This window comes from Harpia harpyja, chromosome 11 (genome assembly GCF_026419915.1).
Source record: "Harpia harpyja isolate bHarHar1 chromosome 11, bHarHar1 primary haplotype, whole genome shotgun sequence".
Lineage (NCBI taxonomy): Eukaryota > Metazoa > Chordata > Aves > Accipitriformes > Accipitridae > Harpia > Harpia harpyja.
In genome coordinates, this window is record NC_068950.1 from 43,627,719 (window position 1) to 43,652,919 (window position 25,201).

The 25,201-nt window shown below is 40.8% G+C and overlaps 1 protein-coding gene across 1 annotated transcript in view; it reads left to right on the plus strand.

Moving 5' to 3' along the window:
• Positions 1-25,201, plus strand: part of CACHD1 (cache domain containing 1) — a 112,425-nt gene that overhangs the window by 27,298 nt on the left and 59,926 nt on the right. Inside the window, 2 exon segments of the mRNA XM_052801818.1 lie at positions 11,886-11,948; positions 24,183-24,331. Of these exon segments, the coding sequence (XP_052657778.1) occupies positions 11,886-11,948; positions 24,183-24,331 (212 nt within the window).

Genomic DNA, 25,201 nt, shown 5'->3' on the forward strand with positions numbered 1-25,201 from the left:
CAGCAACTCAGCAGAAGAATGCATACTCTGATTTTTAAATTGAGGTTCAGTCTAATTTCCTGCTACTTTGTGTTTGAAAGATAAATGTATTTCTAATAATTTCAGCAAAACTGATTTTTAGAAGGCTGAAATCATTATTTTTAATTAGGAAATACTGTAGGCTGTTCATTCAACAATAGTGAATGACTATTGTTTTCATGGTGTGTATTTATATACTTACTTAAGATGATAAGTACTAGTTTGCCAATATTCAAATATTGGAGCAGCAGATTAGAAGTTCTGTTTTGTGTTCTGATTTTTTCATAATCCTTTTATGCTACTTAGTCTTCTTTTCTTGAAGTATGATTTATGCTAAAGTTGCTGTTGTGCAAGAGAAACAAGCAGACCTGAGGTTGTTTTTAAGTTTTGAAGCCCTGGTTAAATGACTCCCTGAATAATGACAACATTTGTGAGGGTGTCTTGGAGATTGATATAGTACCTACAAAAATTTGGACTTAAATGTCATATTATGTACTCTGTTGAACTGAAATAATTGCACATACCTGAATAGCCCCCGCCTGAATGCTGCTAATGTTAAGCGAACTTGAACTGTCTAGTGTTCTTTGTATGGAGAAACGGACACATAGTTGATGTGTAGGATGTCTATATTGGGGAGACCTGGTACAGACATGGAAAAGGGAGGTATGCCAGAGAGCCATCTCTCTCCTTTTTTATTAGGATGACATTCTTTGTAAAAACGAAGTGAGACCACTAAAAAGCAAACTACAAAGAAGCTCTTTTGCTTGGTGCCAAGCACGCCTCGGTCTGCAGCAGGTACCTCTGGCCGGAGCATTCTCCATCTCAGCGGCTGCCTTGGTGGAACCGTCCCATCTTCTGGGATCCACAGTCAAGGACCCTGGAGCTCCACCCTTGGCTTGCAGCCTCTTCAGTTTGTAAAACAATGAGGGTGCAAGATAAAGGGCTCTCCTTTGCAAAACATCTGATAATTTCTTGCTGCCGAAGGCTGGGTGTAGAAATTCTCATGGGATGGCTTGGCCAGAGCGCTACAGAAAATGCTGAGGCGAGTTTTGCTCTTCTTCAGTGCCTTCCCTCATTAAATCTGGAGCTTTCTGTCCCTTTTCTGGTTTGGAATCTACTCTGCTCTTGATTAACACTGGATGTTTTGTTTGAGTTTTGGTTGTTGGGTTTTTTTTTTTTTTATTTGCTCCCCCCTCTTTCATGTAAATGAAGTCTTGCTATTTTGCTTGCTTTTTTTCTTTTTTAATTAGAAGAATAAATGCTTGCATTCATGCACAAATTACTTTGAAGTGCTGTAGGAATTCAATTCATGAGCCTCCCCTTAGTCTCAATCTTTAATTTTTTTTGGCGAACCGATAACATCTCATGGCTTTGCTCTTTCCAGAAGATTACATTTGTTTACTGCAGGTTGCTCTACCTCCTTCTGTGTCCCGAGATAACAAGTTAAACACGAGTAAGAACGGTTAATCGGCCAGGTTCCATTGAGCATTCCTGTAAGGTTTTGTTTCACAGAGGGGTGACTCATGCTGGACCACAGCTCTATGAAAGAACGAGGGAAAAATAGTCCGAGGGACTAATTGACCTCGGTTCAGCAGGAGCCAGCTGAAGGTGGGTTGCTGGATGCCGTGGGCCAGCTCTGCTCCTCTGGCCATTGTCCTGCAGAGCCTGGGGGGTTATCGCTGACTTTGGATAAGCGCTAGAAATTCACTTGGAAAAGTGGTTTAGCAGTTTCTTCTAGAGATTATCTTCTTTGCTTTACTGACATAGCAATTATTTTGCTACTTTGCATCTCTACGTTATTTTTCGGGGTCCAGAATACAGCACTTACTCCTGTTGTAGGTGCGTTTATTCTTGTTGGTAGCGTCAGGTGGCCTTCTGACTCATGAAACATAATGGGGAGAAGTTGTCAGATAATTAGTCCATTGGTGTGCTTGCTCCCTGAGTTCATTCCACCCCTGTTTTGGAAGCAAGAGGAGAAAATCCCTATTTCCAGTGCTGGTTGATGGGTAAGTCTCTTTTCATTAGCACCTAAGTATAGTGAAATGTTGTTTCCTAAAGCTCACAGAGAGTACCAGGGGATTTCAAATTTCAAGGTCAGAAAGAGTGCAAATTAAACTGACTCTTCCCTGCTTTTGTAAGCATCTGGTGATTGACCCACAGTTTTAGTGTGGGGGTCACAGCTCTGGGACTGGCACCGTGTCCTCAGAGAATTGGAGAGCGGCCGAGCTGGGACGGACAGGAGATCCTGGGTTCCTCGTGCCCTGCTCGGCCAGGGCGCCTGTCCTGTGGGGTCTGGATGCCTCGGAGGATGGGACTTCACAAGCAGGCACAGGGAGAGCATTGCACATGTAACGTCTGCTGCTACGAGAGCCTGTTCCTGGACATGCGCTCGGGCTGCCGCTGCTCTGGATGCCGTTCCCACTCTACCGTTTGTAGGCAAACACGGATCTTTTCCCTGTCTGTGCTCCTTTGGCTCCCACAGCTGCTGCATAAACCAGGTTTGGTTTGAGAAGTGTTTTGGAAGGCTATGTCTGCAGGTGGGATATAGCCCCAGTACGTGCTGCGATTATTTCTTTCTAGACCAGAAAATATGCTGACATTAAACTGGAAGATTTTTTTAATATGGCTGATGTTAAACTGGAAGATTTTTTTAATATAGCTGACGTTAAACTGGAAGATTTTTTTAATATATATATACCGTCCTGTAAATCTCTGTCAAGAGCTTGATTTTCTAGCCAGAGCACCTATATGAGCCAGCATGCCAAAACCAGCCGTGTGAATATGGGGAAATGAGTTAACCCGTGCAGCTCAGCAGCCGGAGGTATCACCCTGTGCAGGCATCACTGCTCCGGGCCGTGCGCCTTCGTTGGGTGTGCAGGTCTCAAAGCACTTTGTTGGGTTTGGTGAGGTTTGGCACCTGAGAGTTGGTGTGCCTGACCTCACCTCTGCGTAGGCAGCACGAGGGGGTCAAGTTTAAGTCAATTTTAAGCCCTGGGTCAATTTGAAATGTAACAGTTATTCTCAAATAACTTTACATCCAGGTTGGAGAGAATGATTAAGATAATAATTGATGCAAAGTGTTTATCTTCTTGAGTTAATTTTTTAACTTCCTTTAAAATTTAATTGAGAAATTAAACCTGCTGAGAATTTTGGAGTGTAAAGAATTGCTCCCGCTCCCTTCCACTCGAAAAAGGAAGGGTGTGGATTATATCAAAGAAAAACAATGCAAATGAGGTATGTAAGCCGGTGACCTTAAAACTCTTCTACTTCTTAATACAAAACAGTATTATCATATGAGAGTACTCTTGTACTTTTTATTACAGACACTGACTCATACAGGAAGGTACTTGCGTACAGACAGTCTGTTTCAGGTTGTTGCTCGTCTATTATTTTTCTGTTGAAAAAGTGTTTGTTGGTGCCTTGTGTGGAACCAGCTGAGAATTGACTGCAGTGTGAGTTAAAGTTTTAAACTTTTGTGTCTTTCTGAGTGCCGGCAATATTAGACAGTTATTGTTAAGAAGCACTGCGGCAGCAGTTGCAGGGGAAGGCTGTTATGATATTTATCCTATGTATGTTGATGGTTCCTGCTGAGAGATCCTGAAAAATGATACACTTGGACATTTAAACAAAAGAGTTCTGTAATTATGTTAGCATCAGCCCATTCATTTTATGCACAGAAGTTTAGCGTCATGATTTATGATCTATAAATTCCTGTGTTTAAGCTTGTCGTTCTTGGATTTTTTTTCTGATTCAAGTAGATCTCTTCAGTATGTCACTCCAGCCTTAGTGTTCCTGTGCTGCAGCATTTCTCCAAACAAAACCCAACAGCTTCTGCCTTGATTGTGTTAAACAGATCAGGAAACAAAATCACGTGCTCTCAGTGTGTGTCTGTATGTCCCTTTATTTTTTGGTTTTTGGGGGGGGGGGTTCACTTTGCTGTAAAATTACACAGCCCTAGCTGGAACATTACATAAATTGAACTGTGTTTCTTCTGCATGCTTGCTGTATATTGAATTCATGACCAAATTGGACAAGCACAGTAATTATACTAAAATGATATCAAGCTCTTTTGGCTATAGAATTGCATCTGTGTATTGGTCTGCTGCTTAAATGTTTCCCCATTTTTAGTTAGTCATTTTGACATGAGCTTGAAAACAAACCAGAAAAATGAAACCCAGGGTTCTCCCAACAGAATTAAGTTTCAGGTTGATTTTGCTCCTGATAAATGCTCGAATTTATGTTCTCTTTAAAGGGAAGAGCACCGACAAAATGCAGTGAGTTGAAAAATGTCCAGTAATCAAAAAGTTCTCAACCTGAAAAAAACCCATATAAATATTTTAAGTTTCACATCCTAGAGGCTGGAATGAGGAATAAGTGTAGGGAGAAAAAAATCCAATCCTATCGAGAAGACCATCTGCTTTATATTTTAAGGTTGGGTAGCATAACTTTCCTTTTTCTGAAATACTGCCATACACATTGTCATGAGTATAACCTTAGTCAAGTTACATTGGCTAAATGAATAATCTTTTTAACATGTGGAACTAATTTTCTTAGGGTATTTTCCCCTCTCACTCTTTTTTCCTCCCTCTTCTCTGGTCCCTTGAAAAAGAAGACAAAAATCTGCCGGGTCTTGATTGCATTTTTGGCAGTTACTCAGTTTTCCATAGTTTTCTCTCCTTGCAAATGCCTGAAGTTTTCCAAGGAAACAAGTTTATAAGAACTGTGCTCTACTTTGACTCTTTTCAGGCAATGTCGTACCTACTTACCGTCTCCCCTTCTGAATACGACTCTTGAAACAATCCCAAAGGCTTTTACCTCCCACAGGCTAACGATAGTAGATAAATGCTGACTGTGATGCTTTCTACCATCCAAATTAAGATCAAACCTGAACACCAGTTCTTCTGTTGTCCTCTGTGTTGCACAAAATGTTTTGCTCCAGTGCTGGCCGCAGACCGGGGAGCAGAGATGCGATGGGCCAACTCAGCATGTGGCAGAAGATAGCAGTAGCTTGATTTGTAAATAGTGGATTGATAAGCAGTCTCCATTAAGATAAAAATTGGGATGAGAGATGATGTTTTCCTGCTTAAAACCTTCTCAAATATTGAGGAATGTATGCACCCATGAAGGTGTGTGTGTATGAGCACGCAGAGATACACGTCTGCAAATGCACGGATGCTTGCATCTTTAGTGCCAGGAGGTTCTGTGTTCACTTTGTTTGTGGAAAAGCTGTCTAATAGTCTCAGCTTTTTCTCACAATTGATTCCCCCCCCCCAAATTCCTCCTCATTCCAAGTAATCTTGTGTAAATTTTATACATAAAATAAGCAAAATAATTTAAATGAAGCTGCCAAAGGAGTCTTTCAGATGATGATGTGGTTTAACAACACTCCAGCAACGTAGATAATTGAGCACAGACCAGCTTTGCCCATTAGTGACATAGAAAGCTTCTCTGAGCAAAACATCGATGGTAGGAGATGAACTGGCCCAGGACAGCAGAATCACAAGCTGTATGAGTCTTTGCATTTCCTCATTTTTTTTAACTGAAGATGCTGGTTGTCATGCCTGCTCTCCGAAGAGAGGCTGGCTGCCTGCACTCTGACCCCCACGAAAGCACCGACCTGAGCTCAGCTCGTGAGCTCTGCATCACGTTTCTCTTTGTCTGCCTGTCTGATAAAGATAGCTGTTGATGCTTGACAAATAACGTAATGAAAAAAGCATTAATTAGTTAAATCCTTCCTGAAAACTTGTTTTTTTCTGAAACCCACAGAAAGAAAAAGGCATTTGCAGTGTGATGTTGGGATATTCCTTTTAGACATGTAGCTGCTGCGTCTGTCCCTGGTCTTAGAAGGGTCTCTAATAAACGGGGCTGTTGCTGTCATTGCTCTCATCCAACTGGGTTTGCCTTTTGCTGTGCTTTCCTCCAATTTACTTTAGCTTCTTACATGTATATTGTAAATTCTTGGAGAAAAACAAGAAGCATGTCCTTGATCTCATGGGAACCGACTATTTAATGTTTCTCGGTTTTAGAAAATAGTAACAAAACATAACGTGATATGGCTTCACACACTGCAAAAATAAACTCCAGACAGAAGCCACAGGTTTCCCTCAAAACAATCTCACTCGGTGAGTTTCATCGGAAAAAGGATTTGTTATATATGTGTTTGCTCACCACTTTTGAAAGCATTAACCTTTAAAATAAGAAACAGACCCTGGTTAGCCACTTGAAGTTTAAAAAGTATTGCAGCCCTGCTGAGCTAATACTGCATATATTTGACACACGTACATTTTGCTACTGCTGTTTTGTATACTTTTAAAATATTGTTTGGGTTTTTTCTTCCTGTCATTACCCAAATATGATAGGTAACAGCAGTCTATGTCCTAAATCTGCTGAAAGTTGGGTTTTGGTTTTTTTTAAAATGTATTGTAGTATAGATGGTAAACCAGCTTCGACATAATTTACAGCTCAGTGGATATTTTACTAATGCTGTATTTGTTTTTCCTGATTCTCTTTGTCTCTAAAAATGTTATTTTTGTCAGTAGGGAGATGGATTCGTATCTCGTCTGGCAAATAAAGTGATGTGCAAATGGTTGACTGCTCTGCGGAGCAGTTGGCGCTTGTATTTCGTTGGGGACCTTGGAGGTTTGGGGGTGGTGGCTTTTTTTTGTTTATTTTCCTGCAGTGCTGACAGTCAAACTGGGGGCTTTTGAAGTATTTTCTCACTGCAGTGCATTGCTGCTGAGTTTATTTTAATCTCAAGGAACGGAGGGAACAACCCAGTTAATATTTTACTTTTTATGCTAAGCTTGGCTTAGAGTCATCTCCCAGATTTAAAACTGAGTTGCCTTCAGCTTCAAATTATGAATAAAAGTCTCCTAAGCCTTGTTTCGGCACACCACAAAGCTAAACCCCAGCTAGCCCTTATCTCTGGCTTGGTGGGAAACCTGACTCCATCCCACCCGGAGATGCGGGTTCGGGTGCTGTGCCCATTCATCACTGTCAGACCCCACCTGTGGGAGGCATTGGTCGGCGGTGGCCCCAATCTTCCCTGTCCCAGCCCCAAGGACCCCTGCCCTTGGATCATCACTTCCCAATTTATCTCACTTATCAAATATTTGTCCTGTTGTTCAAAGCTAGAAGTGAGGCAGGCTGCATTTGGTTGCAGCTAAAGTCATTAAAGGATCTATCTTGATACCACAGAAGAATATTGTCTAGGAAGTTGCAAGTGCTTTGACCCAGACAGGTAATTAAAGAGCTTAGGAAAGCAAGAATCTCTAATGTGTTGAAGATGTGTATTTGTAAAATAAACCCCAGCTTTCTCATGACTCCATCCAGGCTGTGGTCATCTTCTGCAGGCTCACAGGGACACATCACTCGGCTCTCTTGAAGCCTCCGTGTCTCAGAGCTGTCACAGATTGCCAGAAATCCTGCAGTGGTCCCTGCAGATACCATGATTTTCTCTTTCTAGGCTTCTGTTTGTGTAGCTGGATGCGAGCGCCGTGTTCGATAACGAAAGGGGAGGATTAAGAGCACGAGTGATGTGCCAAGCATCGTGCTGCAGGATTCAGGTGTTGCCGGAGGCGCAGGGGCCCCCGGGATGGCGCAGGGCTTTGTGCTCAGCCCCCGCCTGCCCCACGGAGTTTAAATGTGAGTATAAAGCAGCAGGTGATAGATACAGCCAGCCAGACAAGTGTTATTTCTCTCTGAGCATCTCCAACGTTTGAGTAATTTGAAAAGAGAATTACAATTTCACTGACTTTCCAAGTTAGACGTGGCTAAATCTGGAATTAATGTCATTTCTGAAGTTTGCTTTTGGAACAAAGTATGGAAAATGCAGACACTTGAAAACTCCTAAGTTTTGAAGAAGTTTTGAGTTTTATTTACTTCTTAATGTTGTGTTTGGAAACTGATGCTTTGTGGCGGAAATAGCTGAAGTGAATGAAGCAAGGTTTGCTTGCCGTGCTGGGTGAGCTGCTGCAGCACAAAGGAAAAGTTGTAACAAAGTGCTGGTTTCTAAACCAAATCTTGAAATTTAATTCAGAGTTTGGATTGGGACAAAAAAATTACTTTTGCTCCATTTATTTTTTTTCAAGTCAGAAAACTTTGTGGAAATCTGCTTGATGAAACCAAGCTGTTGGAGTCGTTGAAGCACTGTGTGCATGTGCAGGTGTACTGCGGGGTTGGAGCACGACTGTGAAAAACAACTGTTCTCAGCCCAGTACCTAAGATAAGTAGTGGACAGCATAGAGCACATAGTTTTGCCCTCTGCTGTGTGCCACAAGAACAAAGCTCTTGTCTTTTTTAAAGATGTCGGGTTTAAAGGAATTTGAGAATTCTTGAGAAAATGAATCTTTTTCACATAGTTGACCGATGTTCAGCAAGAACCTGAATATCTATAAAGATTATAATAAACTTAAAATAGCTGGTGATAGCAAAAAGAGGGGGGGCAAATGGAGAAAAAATAAAATAACATGCTGTTTCAGGGCTTGAGGCGGTGTGTGATGAGGAGGCATTGGGAGCGGTGGCGGGGATGCAGATAGCTCCGTGTCTGGTGGAGCACCAGCTCGACGGGGGGAAAGGCTGGAGGCCGAATCAGCGCAGCAGTTGCAGCCTTCATGCGTTGTGAGAGCAAGTGGTGATGGGTTATGACAAATAATCCTGGGCGAGCATCTCATTAAACACGTGTGTAATTGTTCCTGTTGGAGTGAACTTAGCCTGCTGCCATCTGCTAAGCAGATTCAGTTAAACAATGCGGGGTGGGAAGAATAAGGTACAGATGCTAATGCGCTGTGTAAACTACGATGACCAAGTTCTCCTAAATATTTAGACTATTTTTGTAAGTTTGTGGAGCTGAGTTACTGTTGGGTCTGTGAAGTTCCTTTAACTTCATTTGGAGGTTGGCATTTAGCTCTGTTCTTCTACTTGAAGTTAGATCACTTTTTAAGTTAGTGAAATTAGCTTAAATACAACAGGGAGAAGGTTTTGGCTTCAAGTGAAATTCTGCATAGGAATTTTTGAATAGGGAGCAGATATCCTGAGTAATCGGACTGTACCCAGGTAGGGTCTGAGCAGTTATTAGCCTCGGGGAGCTCAGTGTGCGACGGCTCGCGTTTTCCTGGGTGGTTTCTCAATCCTTATTTAATTTTCACTGTTGGTTTAGGCTCATTGTCTGTGATGGCAGTTTGACTAACAGGCTCCTGCTACCCTCTCTCTGACACGCACAGTGCTTTTAATTAAAATAGTACAAGATACCATAATGTTTTCAAGAACTTGGTTAAGTTATAAATCAAGCAAAAATAGGTTAAAAACCCAGCCCAGTGGCCAAATAAATTTCTGCTGGCACTGTGACTCTTATATAACCCTGCGTAATGGTCTCTGGCATTATTTTGAAAGTTCATAAACACGGCTACATGTTAAAGGGGTGGAGGAAGGGGTCAGCTTTGTGTTAAGGACAGAAAGCTCCATTCTCAGTAGCTGACAGTCTATTTCCTTCTCGCTCCTTTTGATGTCTGGAGACTAAATGCTGCATGGAGAGAAAAATTCAATTCATTTAAAACATTTTGCATCAAAATGACATGCTTTAATGTATTTTCTTCTGATGTTTAAATTATCTTTTCATCTCATGAGGGGGGAAAAAAAAAAAGCCAACATGTTTGTAGTTAAAGTACCCAAGCAGAACTTTAAACAAAGGTCTGGAAGAAGAGGAAGTCTCAATGTACGGGCAGCTTTTAAGAGTAGTGCCTTTTTTTTTTTTTTTTTTTTTTTTTTCCCCCTTCTCCCCCTGCCCCCACTCCTTGGCTCTCTGAGACTTGTAAACTGAGGAGTTTTATTGCTGCCCTTCCAAATGCTTCTTTAGAATTAAGAGTTCAAATTTTTGAAATTCCTGAAGTCCTCAGGAGGAAGAGGGATAAGGGAAAGTGATGATCATAAGTGGAGCAGAGCACACCAAAGGGTTTTCCAGGCTGGTTTTGCCAGTTACAGCTGCATATAGTCTTACTAGGAGGAAATCAGCTAAACCTGCATCAAGAAAACTCTTGGAGTTATGGACCAATGATTACACTGGATTTGGATGAAAATTAGACTTCTTTAGTAATTGCAGTTATTATTGCTAATGATTTGGAGTGCTGAGTCTGGCTCATGTTGCTGTAAACATGAGTCTTAGTAATTCCACAACTGTCACGTCAAGGGAGGGATTCAACAGGGTCTTTATGAATCACTGTCCTTTACCAGATGTGGCCATGCCTACAGATGTATTGTCATGTGTTTGACTTAACGCTGATAGACATGGAATCCACTCCGTCAGTGAAATCCCAGCTCCCCTTGAGGCTGGTAGAGAAAAATCCCATTGACTTACTTTTTTTATTTTTCATGCCTCCTCCACAATCTAGGAAGGAGTTCACCCTGTGTGTTCTTTCTGCTTATATCACCAATTTTTGGTATATTTGAAGTCATAAGATGTATTTCCCAGTAGTCGACTCTCTTCCCTACACGATGCACAGAAGCTCCAATAAATGTCGCACCGGGTGCAATGTTAAAATGCCTTCTTGGACCACCCGCTCCCGTGGAGCAGCCAGCGCAGCTCCTTTACGATTCACACGGGGTCCCCACGCAGTTGTTTCTGTGGCAGGCACTAACAGCATCTCTCGGGTTTAGGCTGTGTTTTTGTGAAAAGCACAGTGTGTTGCAAACACCCATGTTTGCAAGGAAGTGTTAGTGTGTTAATCAGGATCTGCTTGGAAAATTATTTCCCCTTCTATATTGGATATGTTGCTTTTGTAGAGGATGCTTGATGTATGGTGGGGAACTGGCCACTTACTTCCTTATGAAATTAGAAGACCCTTCATAAAGTAATGGGCATTTTTTTTCTGTTTTCTAATGTATAATGACCTAAATAACCTCAACGTAGCACTATTATGTTTATTGATAATGAAAACCCAACACTATTCTTGTTTTGCATGATACTGTTCTCTCAAACCTCTGTTGTGTTACGCAGCCACCGCATATTGCTATTAAGACAGATAGCAAAGGAATATTTTAGGGACACTTGTAGGTTTTCCAGTGGGGATAGCCCCACTGCCCTGAAGGGGAAAGCTGCCATTGGAAATGAGAAATCTTGAAAGAGAAACTTAGGTGTATCAGCCAAACTTTTCAGGAATGCTGTAGGTGTAACCCCAAATCCTTCCAAACTTATTTTTCAGTCTGGAAGCAGAGTATTAACAAGGTGTTGAGTGTTTTTTCCTCCACGTAACCATTGTAAGTTAGCAGGGATGACAGTGTGGCTGTCACCTATGGAGGCACTTGCATCCCTTTGGGAACAGATGGGAAGCTTTCCCACAGGAGGACACAGCTCTCACTTCTATCTTCTGATACTTCCTTTTTTTGCCATTAGTGAGCTCGATCTGGTTGTGTTCAAAAGCGGGTCTCATTTTTCTCTTTTCCAGATACCAAATATGTCTAAATTCAGCCCACAGCCTTTCGTGTGTTAGTTGGAAACAACAAATACTTTCTAAAACAGTTGTGTTGGGTTAAATGTTTAGCACTAGAGAACAGTCATAGTTTGCATGGCAGTAGCTTTCTAACGTGAAATACTTTTTTTAGCACCTTATGTCAGTTTGGTGAATTTACGGATGTTTTAAAAAAAAAAACAACCCTGTTGTGTCTTCAAAACCAAAACCAGCCTCTTCATGCAGATCCACAAACAGGTATACGGAGACGTGATTCCCCTTGGGTAAGCCTGACATTAGAGACTCCCCACATGAAACAGTGCTTTTCTGACAACGATTTCCTCACCCGTGCGCCTTTTGGAGCTGCTTTAATGTGACGTTTATGACAAAACTTCTCTTATGCATCCTTTCTGATTTTTCTTGCAGAGGATATTCAACTCCTTTGTGTACACGGAGAAAATATCGAACGGAGAAAGTGAAGTTCAACAGGTGAGTCCAAAAGCTCCTTCTCACCTCCTGCTGCCTGCTGGCAGCGTTACAAAGGCAAGAGTCAGCTTAGAAATTACAGTTCTGTCTGGATTTATTGTGGCCACTACCCTAGCGTCCAGCACATCAGATAACAATAAATGGAATATAATATAAATGGAGATGGGGTGTATGGGCTGATTATGTATTTGAGAGTTTTGCATTGCCATGAAAAGGCTTTCCATCTGCTTTGTGTGGGTCTGTCCCTTAGAAACAAAAGAGCAGAGGCAGAGCTGGGGCCCTCATGTAGTATCTCACATTAATTGACTGGTTTTCATGTTGGAAGTGTCTCTTTTAAAATTGTTTTAATTCAAAGCAAAAACACTAATAGGGTTTATGAATGTGGAAATGGTATCAATTGCTTTGTGTAAATATGGGACAACTATAGCCTGATGCATAACAGTTGTGGCTGAGGGTTTTTTGTAATTTTGTGTGGGCTTTTCTTAAGGGAACACATTTGAACACTTAACTCTTCAATTTAACATTGAGATAATATATCTCAACACATGGGCTGTTTGTATTTTAATACATGCAAACATTTGGAATGTTAATTTTGGATCAATTTTAAAACAGATCAAATAGATTGAGTTTTCTTATTTAAGAAGTTAAGGTACCAATTCTGAACGCTAACAGCTGCACCTTCATGCTAAACACGATGAGTTTTGGTAGATAGAAGAGGCAGCCGCTGCCCTGCGTGGGCAGCCTGGGCGTCCGAACAAAGAACCAGCTTTTCCTTCCAGTTTAAGCATGGACTCACTTGCACAACCTTCAGTGAGTAACCTGACCTTCCTAGACCCCTATCAAACCAGTTTTAAGGTTCAGTAAAAACAAAAGTGCCTCAGAGCAGGGCTCTCCCCGGGGAAAAGGGAGTTGCTCTTCAGCCTTGTGGGTAGCCTGATTTGTGCATGAGCCGCTGTTGCTGGTTTCCAAGAGCATTATCAGTACATTGCATGCCGTGTGCATTAAAACTGGTCATGTAATATAAACAAATTAACACTGTAAGTTGTGTTTACTGTAAACACTAAAATTCCCAGACTTTTTTTTTTTCCCTAAGGAAAAACTCAAAGCAGAGCTGGATCAAATGGGATTGTGAATCCCTGCACGTTGTATTTAAACTTTTGGAGAGTTTGCATTGGAGAGCGGGGCTCAGCTCCTCTTCAGAAGAAATACGGCAGCTTTTGATGGGATTATGGTGAATGTAGAAACTAAATTAATTTGCAGGAAGTGGAATAGTTCAGGAAAAGTTCCACTGATGATGGGTTTCTCTTAAACCAAAACCAAATCTTTGGTCTAGAAGCTTTGTCCCACACTGGCATTAAATTGAAGTGTGTGACAATGTTAACAGAAAAATTTGATAAATATAAGAGTATGTGATTAATGGTCTAGGATTTAAATTGAGACTCTTAGATTGACATAATACAAATTTTAAGGTGAATCTCTTGTGCCTGTTATAAAAATGACAAGGTTTGTGTTTAGGAAAAAACCAGCAAAGTTCACCTTTGGTACTGCTTGTGTCTGTGTTAGATGTTTGTTTGGTGAGATACAGATGTGTGTGGGAAACAACAGAAGAAACCAGAGCAACACATTAATCCTAGTAAATTACCCTAATTCTGGTATTAATGATTGCTTGACCCTGTGGATAATCGTGTCTCAACCATAGTAATAGATGTTACGCTTTACAGCAGATTTTTCCTAGCTCTGGTTAGTTAGAAGACATTTGATGCAAGTTTTTCCTGAAGCTTGATCATTTTATGGGAGTCTGTCCTACATACTCTATTTGGCTGTAGAAACACATTTCTGATTTTCAAACATCACAGTTGAGATCATCACCTGTAATACAAGAGTAAAAAAATATGGGGAGGGGTAAATAAGCCAGGAGGACATTCCCTCTTCTGGTCTTGATCCCACTGCCTGTCTTTGTTATGCCACCTTTCCCACTTTGCTTCTCAAGTGAATTGTGCAGAAGGCTTTCCATGCCTTTAATAATTATCCTTATTCTTTCCTGGGTTTGTTTGGCTTCTGCTTTTCTTTTCTTTTTTCTATTTTTTTCTTCTTTTTTTATTAAGCAGTCACCAGTATGGATGTCATGACATGGGGGCAGCAGATGTGCTGTTAATGTTGTATTAGAACGCTTCAATTATTTTTTAAATCTCCTCTCTTCCAAGAAAGACCCCAAATTATTTTTCTTTTTTGACAACGTCTAATTGGAGAACACATAATTAAGAAGTGGTGATATGGAACTGAGTATAACAACATCCTGTTCCCTTCATATAAGTGGTACCTTTTTTCCCCTGTAGGTCCAGATACATATGGCTGCGTATTTGAGTAGTTCATTTTCTATCATTGTTATTAATTTATACAATTCTGATGTGTGTTCCTATTACTAATTTGGGCATACTTTTTTTTGTTGATGTACGAGTGAAATATTGTAAATAAAAAAAAAAAAAAATTGGATGCCCAAATTACGATCCCATAGAAGAAATTTGCTGCTTGGAAAGGCATCATGCAATTGGTGATGCTAGGGGGTTGGTTTATGTGGTGCCCAAGGTCGGATGCGCACAAAAGGTGATGGTTCAGCAGTGCGGACAGGAGATGCACGCCGTGCTTGGCGTGATGCTGGAGCCCACCATCCACCCTCGGGAGGCTTTGGCTTCCCTGTAAGCATGTACAGGTAGGTGCTTGCGTGCAAAGGGACCGTGAAAGGGTAATTGTCGCCCGACTTTAAAAGTTTAAATTTGAAACCATCCCAACATGTTAAAAGAAGGGTTCACCGGCTTTGACATTGCGCTAGGCTAACGTTTTTCTCGAGTATTTCTGGGTGGTCTGCACACCGCGAAAGGGCCATGTGGGCTAGATTATATGTATCAGATGGCTTTTGAAAGCCAAAAGTGTTTTCGGGAAACCAAGAAACTGGATTAAAACTTCTTTGAAGTCTCGACTATTGATTCTCCACTTAGGAAACGACGCTGCTTGTTTCCTAGCCACAGATGTACGTATTCACCCTAAGTAGATATAAATAACTGTCTAAACACTGTAGGTAGTGTGATGAATTCGGAGCTGTCAGAGGAGAAAAATGAGGCCCCGGTGAAGCATAATTACTGTGGTTAAAAGCTCAACAGTGAAGTGGATAGAAGAATAATTGAGCACTTCTGTTTCATTAATAACCAGGTCTTTTAGCCCTAATGAATCACAAGCAATATAACCAGAGTTTTATGAGTAAGAGTAGTACATCGAACGGGGTCGTCTTGAGCAAATGCAAACAAATGTAAGCAAATTAAATCCCCTGTCGCTCATTCCTGTTTTTGTCATTCATTAACATTTTCTTAGCAACTGATACCCGAAGGCAATTAATTACGGTTTTATGTCAGCTAGGATTTTTTTCTGGCAGACCACTGAATTGTTGTGGGGGGTGGTAGGTTTTTTTGGTTTGGTTTTTTTTTAGACCAAACTGTGTAAATAATGACATTCAGTTTGTTGAGAAAGTGAAAAACTACAGCTGTTGGCCTTCAGGCCTGACTATTTAATACGCTTGGCTTTCTTCATGCCACACAAGGAGTGGTTTACCTTTTGACGTTAAAGTGCTTACACTTTTAAGGTCTACAGTTACAGAATTACTATTGTACGTAACAGATAAAATCTTTTTTGCTTTGAATAGGTTATTAAAAATTGGATGGCAATTGCCAAAAATAACTTGGATTCCTTTCCTGTAAGTTATTTCAATATCAGAGAACTCACATACAATATGAAAATATAGTGGTGTGAACTAGTGCTATAAATAAAGTGGAAGATGGTTAGTTTTATTAGGGGAAATTCTAGATTAGCCGTTTTCAAGGAAGTCAGCGTATGTTCAGCGTCCTGCCAGACGTATGGTTTCTGTGGTATAGAGAATATGAAACTGGCCTCCAGGGAGGAGGGAAGATGATGACACTGTCTTGAGCAGGAGCGTCTTTACCAGCTTCACATAGAAAAGTGGTGATACATTGAACTCTGGCAGACAGGTTGGAGCGCAGCAGCAGCAACATCTCTGCAGATAGAAATACATAATCATTTCTTCTATTTCTATCTGTCCATGCATCCTGGGGAAAGAAGTAGTAGCAAATAAAGTAATTAAATTAGTTGAGATAGTAAATTGTAAATATGCATATGTCAGCTGAAAATCACCTCGCTGGAATATTCCTGGGAATATTCACTCCTGTTTGAAGGCTGGGAAGGACAGGGACAGAGGGAGGATTTTAATTTAGAATAAGTGAATGTACAAGCAGTGAGATACGCCTTTTGTCATTAGGTTTTTCCCTGTTTAATGTATGCTTCTCTCCACGTAACTCCTGCGTTTAGAGCTAGAAGACTGTCATTCCTTTTCCTTCTAGCTCATTCAGAGAATAATTATAATCCGTAAAAATAGCAAGAATAACCTAGAGAATCAGTTTTGTATAAATCTGCTAGGAGCTGCTAAGAAATCAAAGGAAGTTAGTTGGGAGGTTCAGGAACAGAATTGTGAGGCAAAACATTGGTTTCTACAGGTATGCAATTTTGTTTCTAACAGAACAAGTTTACTAGGAGTATTTCTTTGAGAAATAGTATATTTAAAAAAAAAAAATCCCCGAAAGCCGAAATCTTTAATGATTTGGGATTGGGTAAATTGTGTCTGCCACAAAAATGTCTTCTGGAGTGATACAAAGCATTCTTGCAATACAATATATTTTTAATTCAGAAATGCTTGTGTTTCAGAGTTATAAAAGCTAAGACTCAATGATCTTAAGGGTCTTTTCTAACCTAAATGATTCTGTGATTCTAAATCAAATGGTTAAAAAAAAATCAGAAATCAAATGGCATGTTACCTAATCGAAAGTGAAACTTCCATTTTTAAATTTTTTTTTTTTTTTTAAACTTTACTGCAAAGAACACCTACACATACTTGTCAATCTGCTAGAGAACTTTTAATCCGAATTTGGGGATTTTGTTTTCCATGCCTGGGTACAAACTGAAAGATCCACCATTCAGAGTTTTGCTTTGCATTGCTCTTATACTCCTGATAGACAAAAATTATTTCATACATTGATTTTGCTGTCATACTTGGGCACGTTCAGTGAAGTGTGTGTTATTCATTGGAGTTAGAATAATTAGAAATTTTGTACAAGTGGGATACAGGTGCTGAGGATTTTTCACCCTGGCAGGACACTCATTTTTTGAGATACTTTTAAATATATAGCACCGTATGAGTGGAGGGCACGTGTTTGTTTGCTTGTAAAGGGTTCTTCTCTGATGAGTATTGTGGAAGTGGTGTTTATAGACAACATCAGCTTTAGTTCTGAAAATATGGTAAAGGATGGAAGTTGTGCCCTCTAAACTGAATTGGACACAGGCACTCACTGAATTTGAGAGCGCACTCTTGGAAGATCAAATAGCTGTTTTGCAAACTCTGTTGACTTTGTGGCACATGGAGGGGAATAGACTAAGGCGAATAAAAATCCCAGGTGGTATTGTTATTATGGGTTTCTTTCACTAGATCCTTATGCTGTTGGGCTGCTGTCATCTTCTGGGTTTCTGGAGGACTTCCACATGGCCCGCGTGAAACTCGTTAGATAACGCACCACTTTTTCTAAGCCTACTTCAGAGCCAGACCTCTCTTGGTTTGGTTTTCAGTTTTTTGCTTCCTCTGTTACCAGCTGCCAGGCGATGGGATTACATTCAGAGCCATAGCCATTCCTTGGTTTTCCTTGTTTCTCTTTGCCAGTTGATTTGTATTCTATTAGTTGTGGGTTTTTTTAATAAGCTGCATGACAGGGCACAGCCATCTCTACCGTGTTTTGTTCTCTACATGTTTGTTGCTAAGGCCAGCATCACGTCAGATGCAAGCTACATGCGAGATGTTCTTGGTGTCTTCAGGGAATGTATGTGTTACAAAAATAATTAATGATATGTGAGTTTAAGGAGCTCCTTTGCAGTTGTGCTAATGAAAGGACTCCTCATCACCTGATTTCTTTTACTTATTTATTTTTTACCAAAATGGGATGTCTTTCTAAAAGTAAGCTATGCCTTAGTCTGGAAGGACAGGCATGCTGCAGAAATGCTTGTGCTGTTGAAGGACACGGACCATCAAAATCCCGCCTGGCTTTACGGCACCAGCACCTGTGTGACACAGGAACGCATTTGCTCCCTCTGCCACCAAACGAGAAGGAAGTGTCTCCCTGGCTTTCCTTCCCCGTGGCAGGAGGAAGGATGCTTTTGGCGGCCGTCCCGCTGCCGCACCGTGTCGCACATCAGCGGTCGGTGCCCACGGCTGACGGCTTTGACACTCACCGATCCAGCACCAGACTCCTGCAAAAACAGCACAGCAGCCTCGGAGAAACCAAATGTCATCCTCCTGAGCAATGTTCTTGGTAGAAACAGGGTCCTGCCCTGCCTGCCCTGGGTGCCGCTCTGTCCGCTCAGGTTTTGTAGAAGTGAAGAGAAAGCTCTGCACTTGCCACAATCGCTCTCCTCTTGGCCGGCGAGGTGCAGGGGGCTAAGACCTAGCTGGCATGTTGGCGTGCTGCACTTTAGGTTGGGTTGGGAGTTTTTTGTTTGTTTTGGGGCTAGGCAAAGAGCTTTTGAACTCTTCTGAGAAAAGAGGGAGCAGGTTTTCTAAACAGTAATTGATGAGACTCTTTGGGGCTCTGCATATAGAACTGCTGTTCATCCCCTCCAAGGTGGAGGAGATTTTGCAGCACTACCTGTTGGCGACCCAAGCGTGGATTAAAGGACAGCCACTGCAAATGCTGACCTTTCAGCTGGTCACTTGTCCCATGTCACTCAAAGTATGGCAGCTGGCAACAGGCATGGTTTAAATTTCCAGAGAAACTATATCAGTGTGCTGGAAAAACCTAGATTTTGCTGTTGAGTATGACATCTCCCTGGCTATGAAAAGTGATACGCTCACAAGGTGTTGAATTTTATGTTGATTAATTGTAGCCTTGTGATAAAAGGTGATGCATACTGTGTTGAACGTATTTCCAGAATGACTTTCAGGAATTGTGGCCCTTTCTCTAGTCTTTGTTGTGCACCATGTTTGACATCTCCTTCCTTTGAGTGAGCCTTGGGAAAGCTTTGCCAAAGTTACTGGCTGGTAGAAAGCCTCAAGTAAGTGCCGATTTCTGAAGAAATGCACATTGGAAAGTAGTTTCCTGCATCCTGATTGAATGCTCAAGAGCGTATTTTCAGTGTCATCCAGAGGAGTAGGAATTGTTTGAATCTGTTAAAGCAGGGGTGTGGGAAGAAGCTGGTGGCAATTCTAAAATCCCGTCTCAAGCCATGTCCCTGCTGTGCCCTTCTGGGTTTGTACAGAAGCAGTGGTTTCTTCAAGAGCCAGGTAGGTTAGGAATAAATATGTTAAAAATTTTCTAGAATACTAATCTGTGGATGCACAGTAGTGTTAAGTTGTGATACAGTGGGAGCAGCGCCTGGTGGATATTGGAGATTTGGTACTTTTGTTCGAAGTTCTTCTGGTTCTCAGGGGGGATTTAAAAATAAAACCACTAACCAAACACTTCAATGTGTAAGCAGTACTTTTCGAGGAGCCCAGCAGTGTTGGCATCCATGCCTGTCGACCTCATTGATACATGTTTTATATACAGTCTTGAAACCATTAAAAATACCTTGGCTGTCAAGATACAGAAATAAATATGCCAGAAATAAAACCTAACCTTGGAGCTCTGCTTTCCCTCAGTACTCCCTGAAAAGGGAGGACTTCAGAGCTGTGGAGCTTTGAGCGGAATGAAGCTTTAAAAAAAAGCTCGAGGGAACTATGCAAATGAGGAAAATGTCTCTGGGAAAATTAGAGAAACTCACTGATGTTGTGATGAAAGGTTGTCAGTGGAGATGGTGACAATTGAAGTGCATTACCCATGGGTGCTGCGGTAATAGAAACAGGTGTTACCGTCCAACCTGTCTGCAAACTGAAATGCTTTGGCTGCATGCCAGCTGCCAAAAAAATATATAAAAAAATAGAGCTAATGGCTGCATTGTTTGGAGAAAGCACTCATTTCTTATTATTCATTTCCTTAAAATTAAGGAGAAAATACAGAAATCTGAAAAAAGATGAGAGGAATGCCAAGCAAGGCTTCCCGCCACCCACCCGCCTTTGTTTTTAAAATGAGGCGAAGAGCACTTTGAGAATTGACCCAAGGATAATAGCATTTTATGTCAATCTCAAGGTATCCAGATTTATTTTAGTCTCCATTAAAATGGGTGAATTTGAGCATTTCTGTGAGAGCAGGAAATGTCTGTCACAGTTGGTACCTACCCAAGGGTATACCTGAGCATGGGATGTCAGCTACCTGCCCCTTTTATGTGCCTGATTCAGGACACAATTTCCCATTTTGCCTTAATAATGTTTTAAACAATTACGTTAGGATGGTTTCATAGTTCAATGCTCTGTCCTTTCATTGTTTGTTATCTCTTTCTTTCTGTACCTTTGAGGTTTTGTAACCAGTATGGTGTGAGTCTTGCATCCATCAGTATGCAACGGCTATTCAGCTCTGGGCAGGTTGAAAAAAGCAGGGTCTATGCTGGAAAAAAAAGTGATCTTCTGTTTAAAGATTTTAGGTTTTTATTTAGAAAAATGAGAAGCTGATTTAAGCCTGCAGCTTTTATTCTGACAGGCTCTAGCAACTGAGTGCATCACTTTGCAAACTGAATAATGTTTCTGAGCTAATGATGTGAGTGTGCATGCATGCATGGGCATGCAAGGCAGAGATGAGGAGCTGGGAAATATGTATTATTTTTTGCTGCTGTTTTAATCACTGAGTGCTGGAATGCCTGTTCACTGTCATGGATTTTTGTGCTCCAGTGAAGCCCAACTATGGAAGAAAAACTAAGTTAGTTTTTTTAGGCTTCCTCTGGAATATACTTCTTGATTTGGTGAATTAGAACCATTTGGTTTTAGTAATTTTTCAGCTGATTGGTGTGTTACCCTTAGGTTCTTAACATGGTTTATTCATTCTAATCAATTTTCAAAGGAGAATTGCTTTTGGATCATCTTGCCGTTGGTGACTTTTTTGAGTTAGCTGTTTTTAAAGTGGTTTTGATTATTGGGAGTGTTCTTTTGCTATCAGAGGGCAGTATTTTTAGGGTTCTTCAGATTAGACAAACAGTTCTTCCAACCACGCTTATGTCCATGGACAGGGAATAGATGTCTGTATAGCTCCAGGAGGCTTCAGGTCCCTTGTTGCTGACATGCACTTGACTCTCTGCCCCAGCTGAAGTGTTGGATCCCATTTAATGAAAGCAATGTAATGACTTTGAGCCGTTCAGAGGTTTTTTGACGGGAGATGCAGTTTAGATACTAAGCATGTGCTTTTTATCAGCTTCTGAGGTATGGGCTCTTCTGGAAAACAGATTTGTCAGATCTTCAGACTCTGCACAGCAGGGTAAAATTCAAAGGCTGTGGGGTGCTTTTATCGTTCAACCTGGAAGGTAAAAACTCACCAACACCAAAACCTCATCTTGTACAGCATTCGTTTATCAGAGAAAAGCAGTGATTCCAAATGCGAGTCCTTTTGCTCTGTTGCTCCGTGTTAGTTCTGTTACTGCTGATGACGGTTGCGTGGTCCTTTTTTCAACAAACTTAAGCTCTCTCCCCTTTTTGTGATTTCAGGTAGGGAAACCAAGAAAGAAGTGTATAGATTCAGGTATCTGGTTTACGTAGTGCTTAAGCACAGGTATTTCATTTGCCCAAACTTGAGAGAGGAACTTTGTAACCATGAAACTTAAATGCTTTGGTTTAGGAAATTTGGCTTGTGTAAGTCAGGGACCTTCCAGAAGAATACACTTCTGAAGGACACGTTTGAGGAGTACAGTCAGACAAAAAGAAAGTTTACTGGAAAAGAAAAGGAACTACCCAGCAGCTTATTTTCTAAGAACTGGAAGCAATTTAATAGTGTTGAATGCCTAACATGGAGGAGACCATTAGCAGTCCTCTGGTGCCTTGGCAATAAATCATTCTACAAAACTAATTAGGTATAATTCTGCAAGTCATTTGAGCAAGGTCCTATTAAAACCTGTGCTCCTAGGAGACCTGTCGTTGAGCTGCAGCATTTGCTGGGAACAATGGAGGCAAAGGCAATGCTGTTATCAGTGTGGGCCTCATTATTCGCATAACGAAGTAAATCATACTGAAATGTCCTGTTAATAATAGTTAGGAAAGACATTTGTCAGTCCAGGGGATCTGGAACAACCAACTGTGTTTCTCAGCACACAAATGTAGCGGCACCGTTAAATCATCCCCGTAGAGTTTGCAGCAGACAGGCAGCAGGAGAGATGAGTGTTATGAGGTAACGAGCTAACTTCAGCTCTGAAGAAAGTTCGCAGAAATGCAAAATGCAGTATTTCTGAGTATTCAACACCGCAGTATATTGCTTAGAGATTATTCTCTTTCATTTAGGATGTGTCTGGCTGATGGTTAAGTGTAATAGATAGGTTGGTGTGGAAAGGATACCGAATGTGCCAGAGCAAATTCTGTACGTGCTTGGTCCGTTTCATTAATTTCTCACTTTGAACGAAAGACCAGGAACAAAAGTTGCAGTAAATGTTTCTTGTAAAACCTGATGCTTCCTAGTAACTGTGTTTACTGTCACGTTTGCTCAAATAACAGCCACAAATTTTTCCCTTCCAATTTTCCCCTGCAAAGTCATTAGTCAGGCTCGTTGTGATGGACGCCTAATGAACTAGACACAAGCAAGCTCTTGTCCAACAGCACAGGAGCTTCAGTAGGCCTGTGATGTGTCCCAGCAGGCTCTGCCCTTGTTAACACCGTGTGCCTTTGGACTGCTTTGAATCTGCCCGGCATGGAGAGGGCACGGAGAGAGCATGGGGCTCTGCCTGCAAAAGGCACGGGCACAACCATGCCTTCGAATCCCACACCAGCAAGCCCCGATGCATTGCTCAGAAGTATTTGTTTGCAAAAATTTGTTGACTTGATTTTTATTTTTATTTCTTTTTTTTTTTTTTTAAGAAACATTTAAAGAGAAGGGCTGTAGTACCCAATTTGCTATTTCTAAAGTTAGGCACTCTTAATTTTTTTTTAAAGGCCTGAGAATTGCTGGGGAGGGATGACAGTCTGTTTGTTTTCACTTTCTGAAAGGAGAGATATATGATCATTTGCTCTTACAAGTAATAGTGTAACCTCTAAACCTTGTCCTGATTTATAAGTGCCTGCTTTCATCAGAGGGACCTCTGACGACAAAAAGCTTGTGGAAGAATTTCACCTGTGCAAGACGGTTGTCATTAATTTCTTTCTGTTACAATATAATGACAATTACAGGTTTTTCATTTTGTTGTTGAAGTTTGTAGTTAAAACTGTTGCACTTATGACTAGCCGCAGTGAGCTGCTACATCAGTGAAGAAAATCACTTGGAAGATGCTCAGCTAAGAGCCTGTGGTGACCCCCGGGAAAGCAGCAGGGGATACAAATTAAAAAGCAAAAACTGGGATGGCTTATTTTGCCCAGATTGCAACGAGGAGAACTACGTGAAAGGAGTTGTGAAATACTTCTGCACAGATTCACCTGACTGAGGAGGCTGTTGTTGAACAGAGAAATATTCATGGCAGTATTTGGGGTTGCCTGCGTCCTGAGCTTGTTCCTTTAAATAGATTCAGTGCACTGGGAGATGCACTGTTGGCTGTCTGCTGGTGAAGCAGTAAGAGATTTCTCTGTAGGTGAGGTCTTCTGTAATACTATTATTTGGGCTTTCCTTAAGTGTCCATTTATAGAGCTTCTTTAAATTGACTTGTGGCCTGTTTATTTTAGTCTCCATCATGTCCTTGTCAGGCCTTGCAAGAGCATGATATTGGAGAGCTTCAGTGGTAAGCCAGTAGCATAGGTAGTGTCCCATCCAGGTGTCAGTTCTTAATGAAAGGGAAGTTTGATGTAATGGAAATTTCACTTTCCATACATGCAAAAATTTATGTTCAAGTGCCCACTGCTAGATGGTAAATGTATTTTATCTTTTTGTTTAGACTGCTTTCTGTGGCCAATATTATTAATTACCTGATCTCACAGTGCTTAAGCCACCAAAATAGAAGTACAATGAGCAAAGTAGACAACTATTACCTTTAACGTATGCAGTTTTTACTTTCCATTTAAGTTGGTTCATAAGGAATGGGGTAATACAGAGAAACTAGCTTAATTTTAATCTTTCTTTTTTTTTTTTTTTTTTTCAGTTGGCAAAAAAAATTCGTGAGAAATTTAACCGTTACTTGGATGTTGTGAATCGTAACAAGCAAGTAGTGGAAGCATCATATACTGCTCATCTCACGTCGCCCTTGACTGCGATCCAAGACTGCTGTACTATTCCACCATCCATGATGGAGTAAGTATTAAATTCTGAAATTACTTATGCGGTCATTTAATATGTGAAGAAAAAACCATGATTTCTTTGCAAAATAGCCTGTTTTTTCTGCCACTCTTGATAACTCTGAAGAAGGGGGAAGACAGTACTCCAAAGGTGCTCCTTATCTTGTCCTCATATTCTTTTACATTTCTACTATGCACACATTTAATGAGGAGCTCTAAACAAGAACTGGGGCTCAGCTGTGATGGGTTGTAGAATGAAACAAAAAGGAAAAAAGTTTGTTCAACCCTTAATTGCATGGAACGGTCTTCTATACAAAATGAGTCTGTCTATATCCAGGATACCATTTTTGCATTGAGACACTGCTTACCCTGAATAACTCTTCTGAAGCTGGTCATGGGACTTCTGGTTTTTTTTTTTTTTCCTTTGAAGCACAGTAACCAAAATCACGAGTTGGTCAGTACATCACAAGCTAAAAATATTGCATTACAGTTTAATCAAGTTGATGTGCTGCTGTTTGATACACGGAGGTTTACCAAAATTGAGTACATTGCATGGAAACTGAATTTGTTCATTTCAGTTCATTTTGAATTGTCTAAATCCAGGCAGTTGGTTGTCTTTAACCATGTTTTATAATGCTACGTATTTGCAGACACTTCTTTGGGTTTCCTAATTGTAGGAAGTTGTGATAGAAGGGCTGATTTTTCCAAGAGAAGTGCAATAATTTCTTTTAAATGCTCAACATTTTAAACATTTACTTCGATATGTGCTAGAAAAGAACAAGAGTAACTTTCAGTTTATGCAGACCTTGATTACAGAGTATATTTTCATTATTTATATGACAGTCTGCTTTAAAAATATTTTAGAGAGAGGAAGGTAATTTGGGTA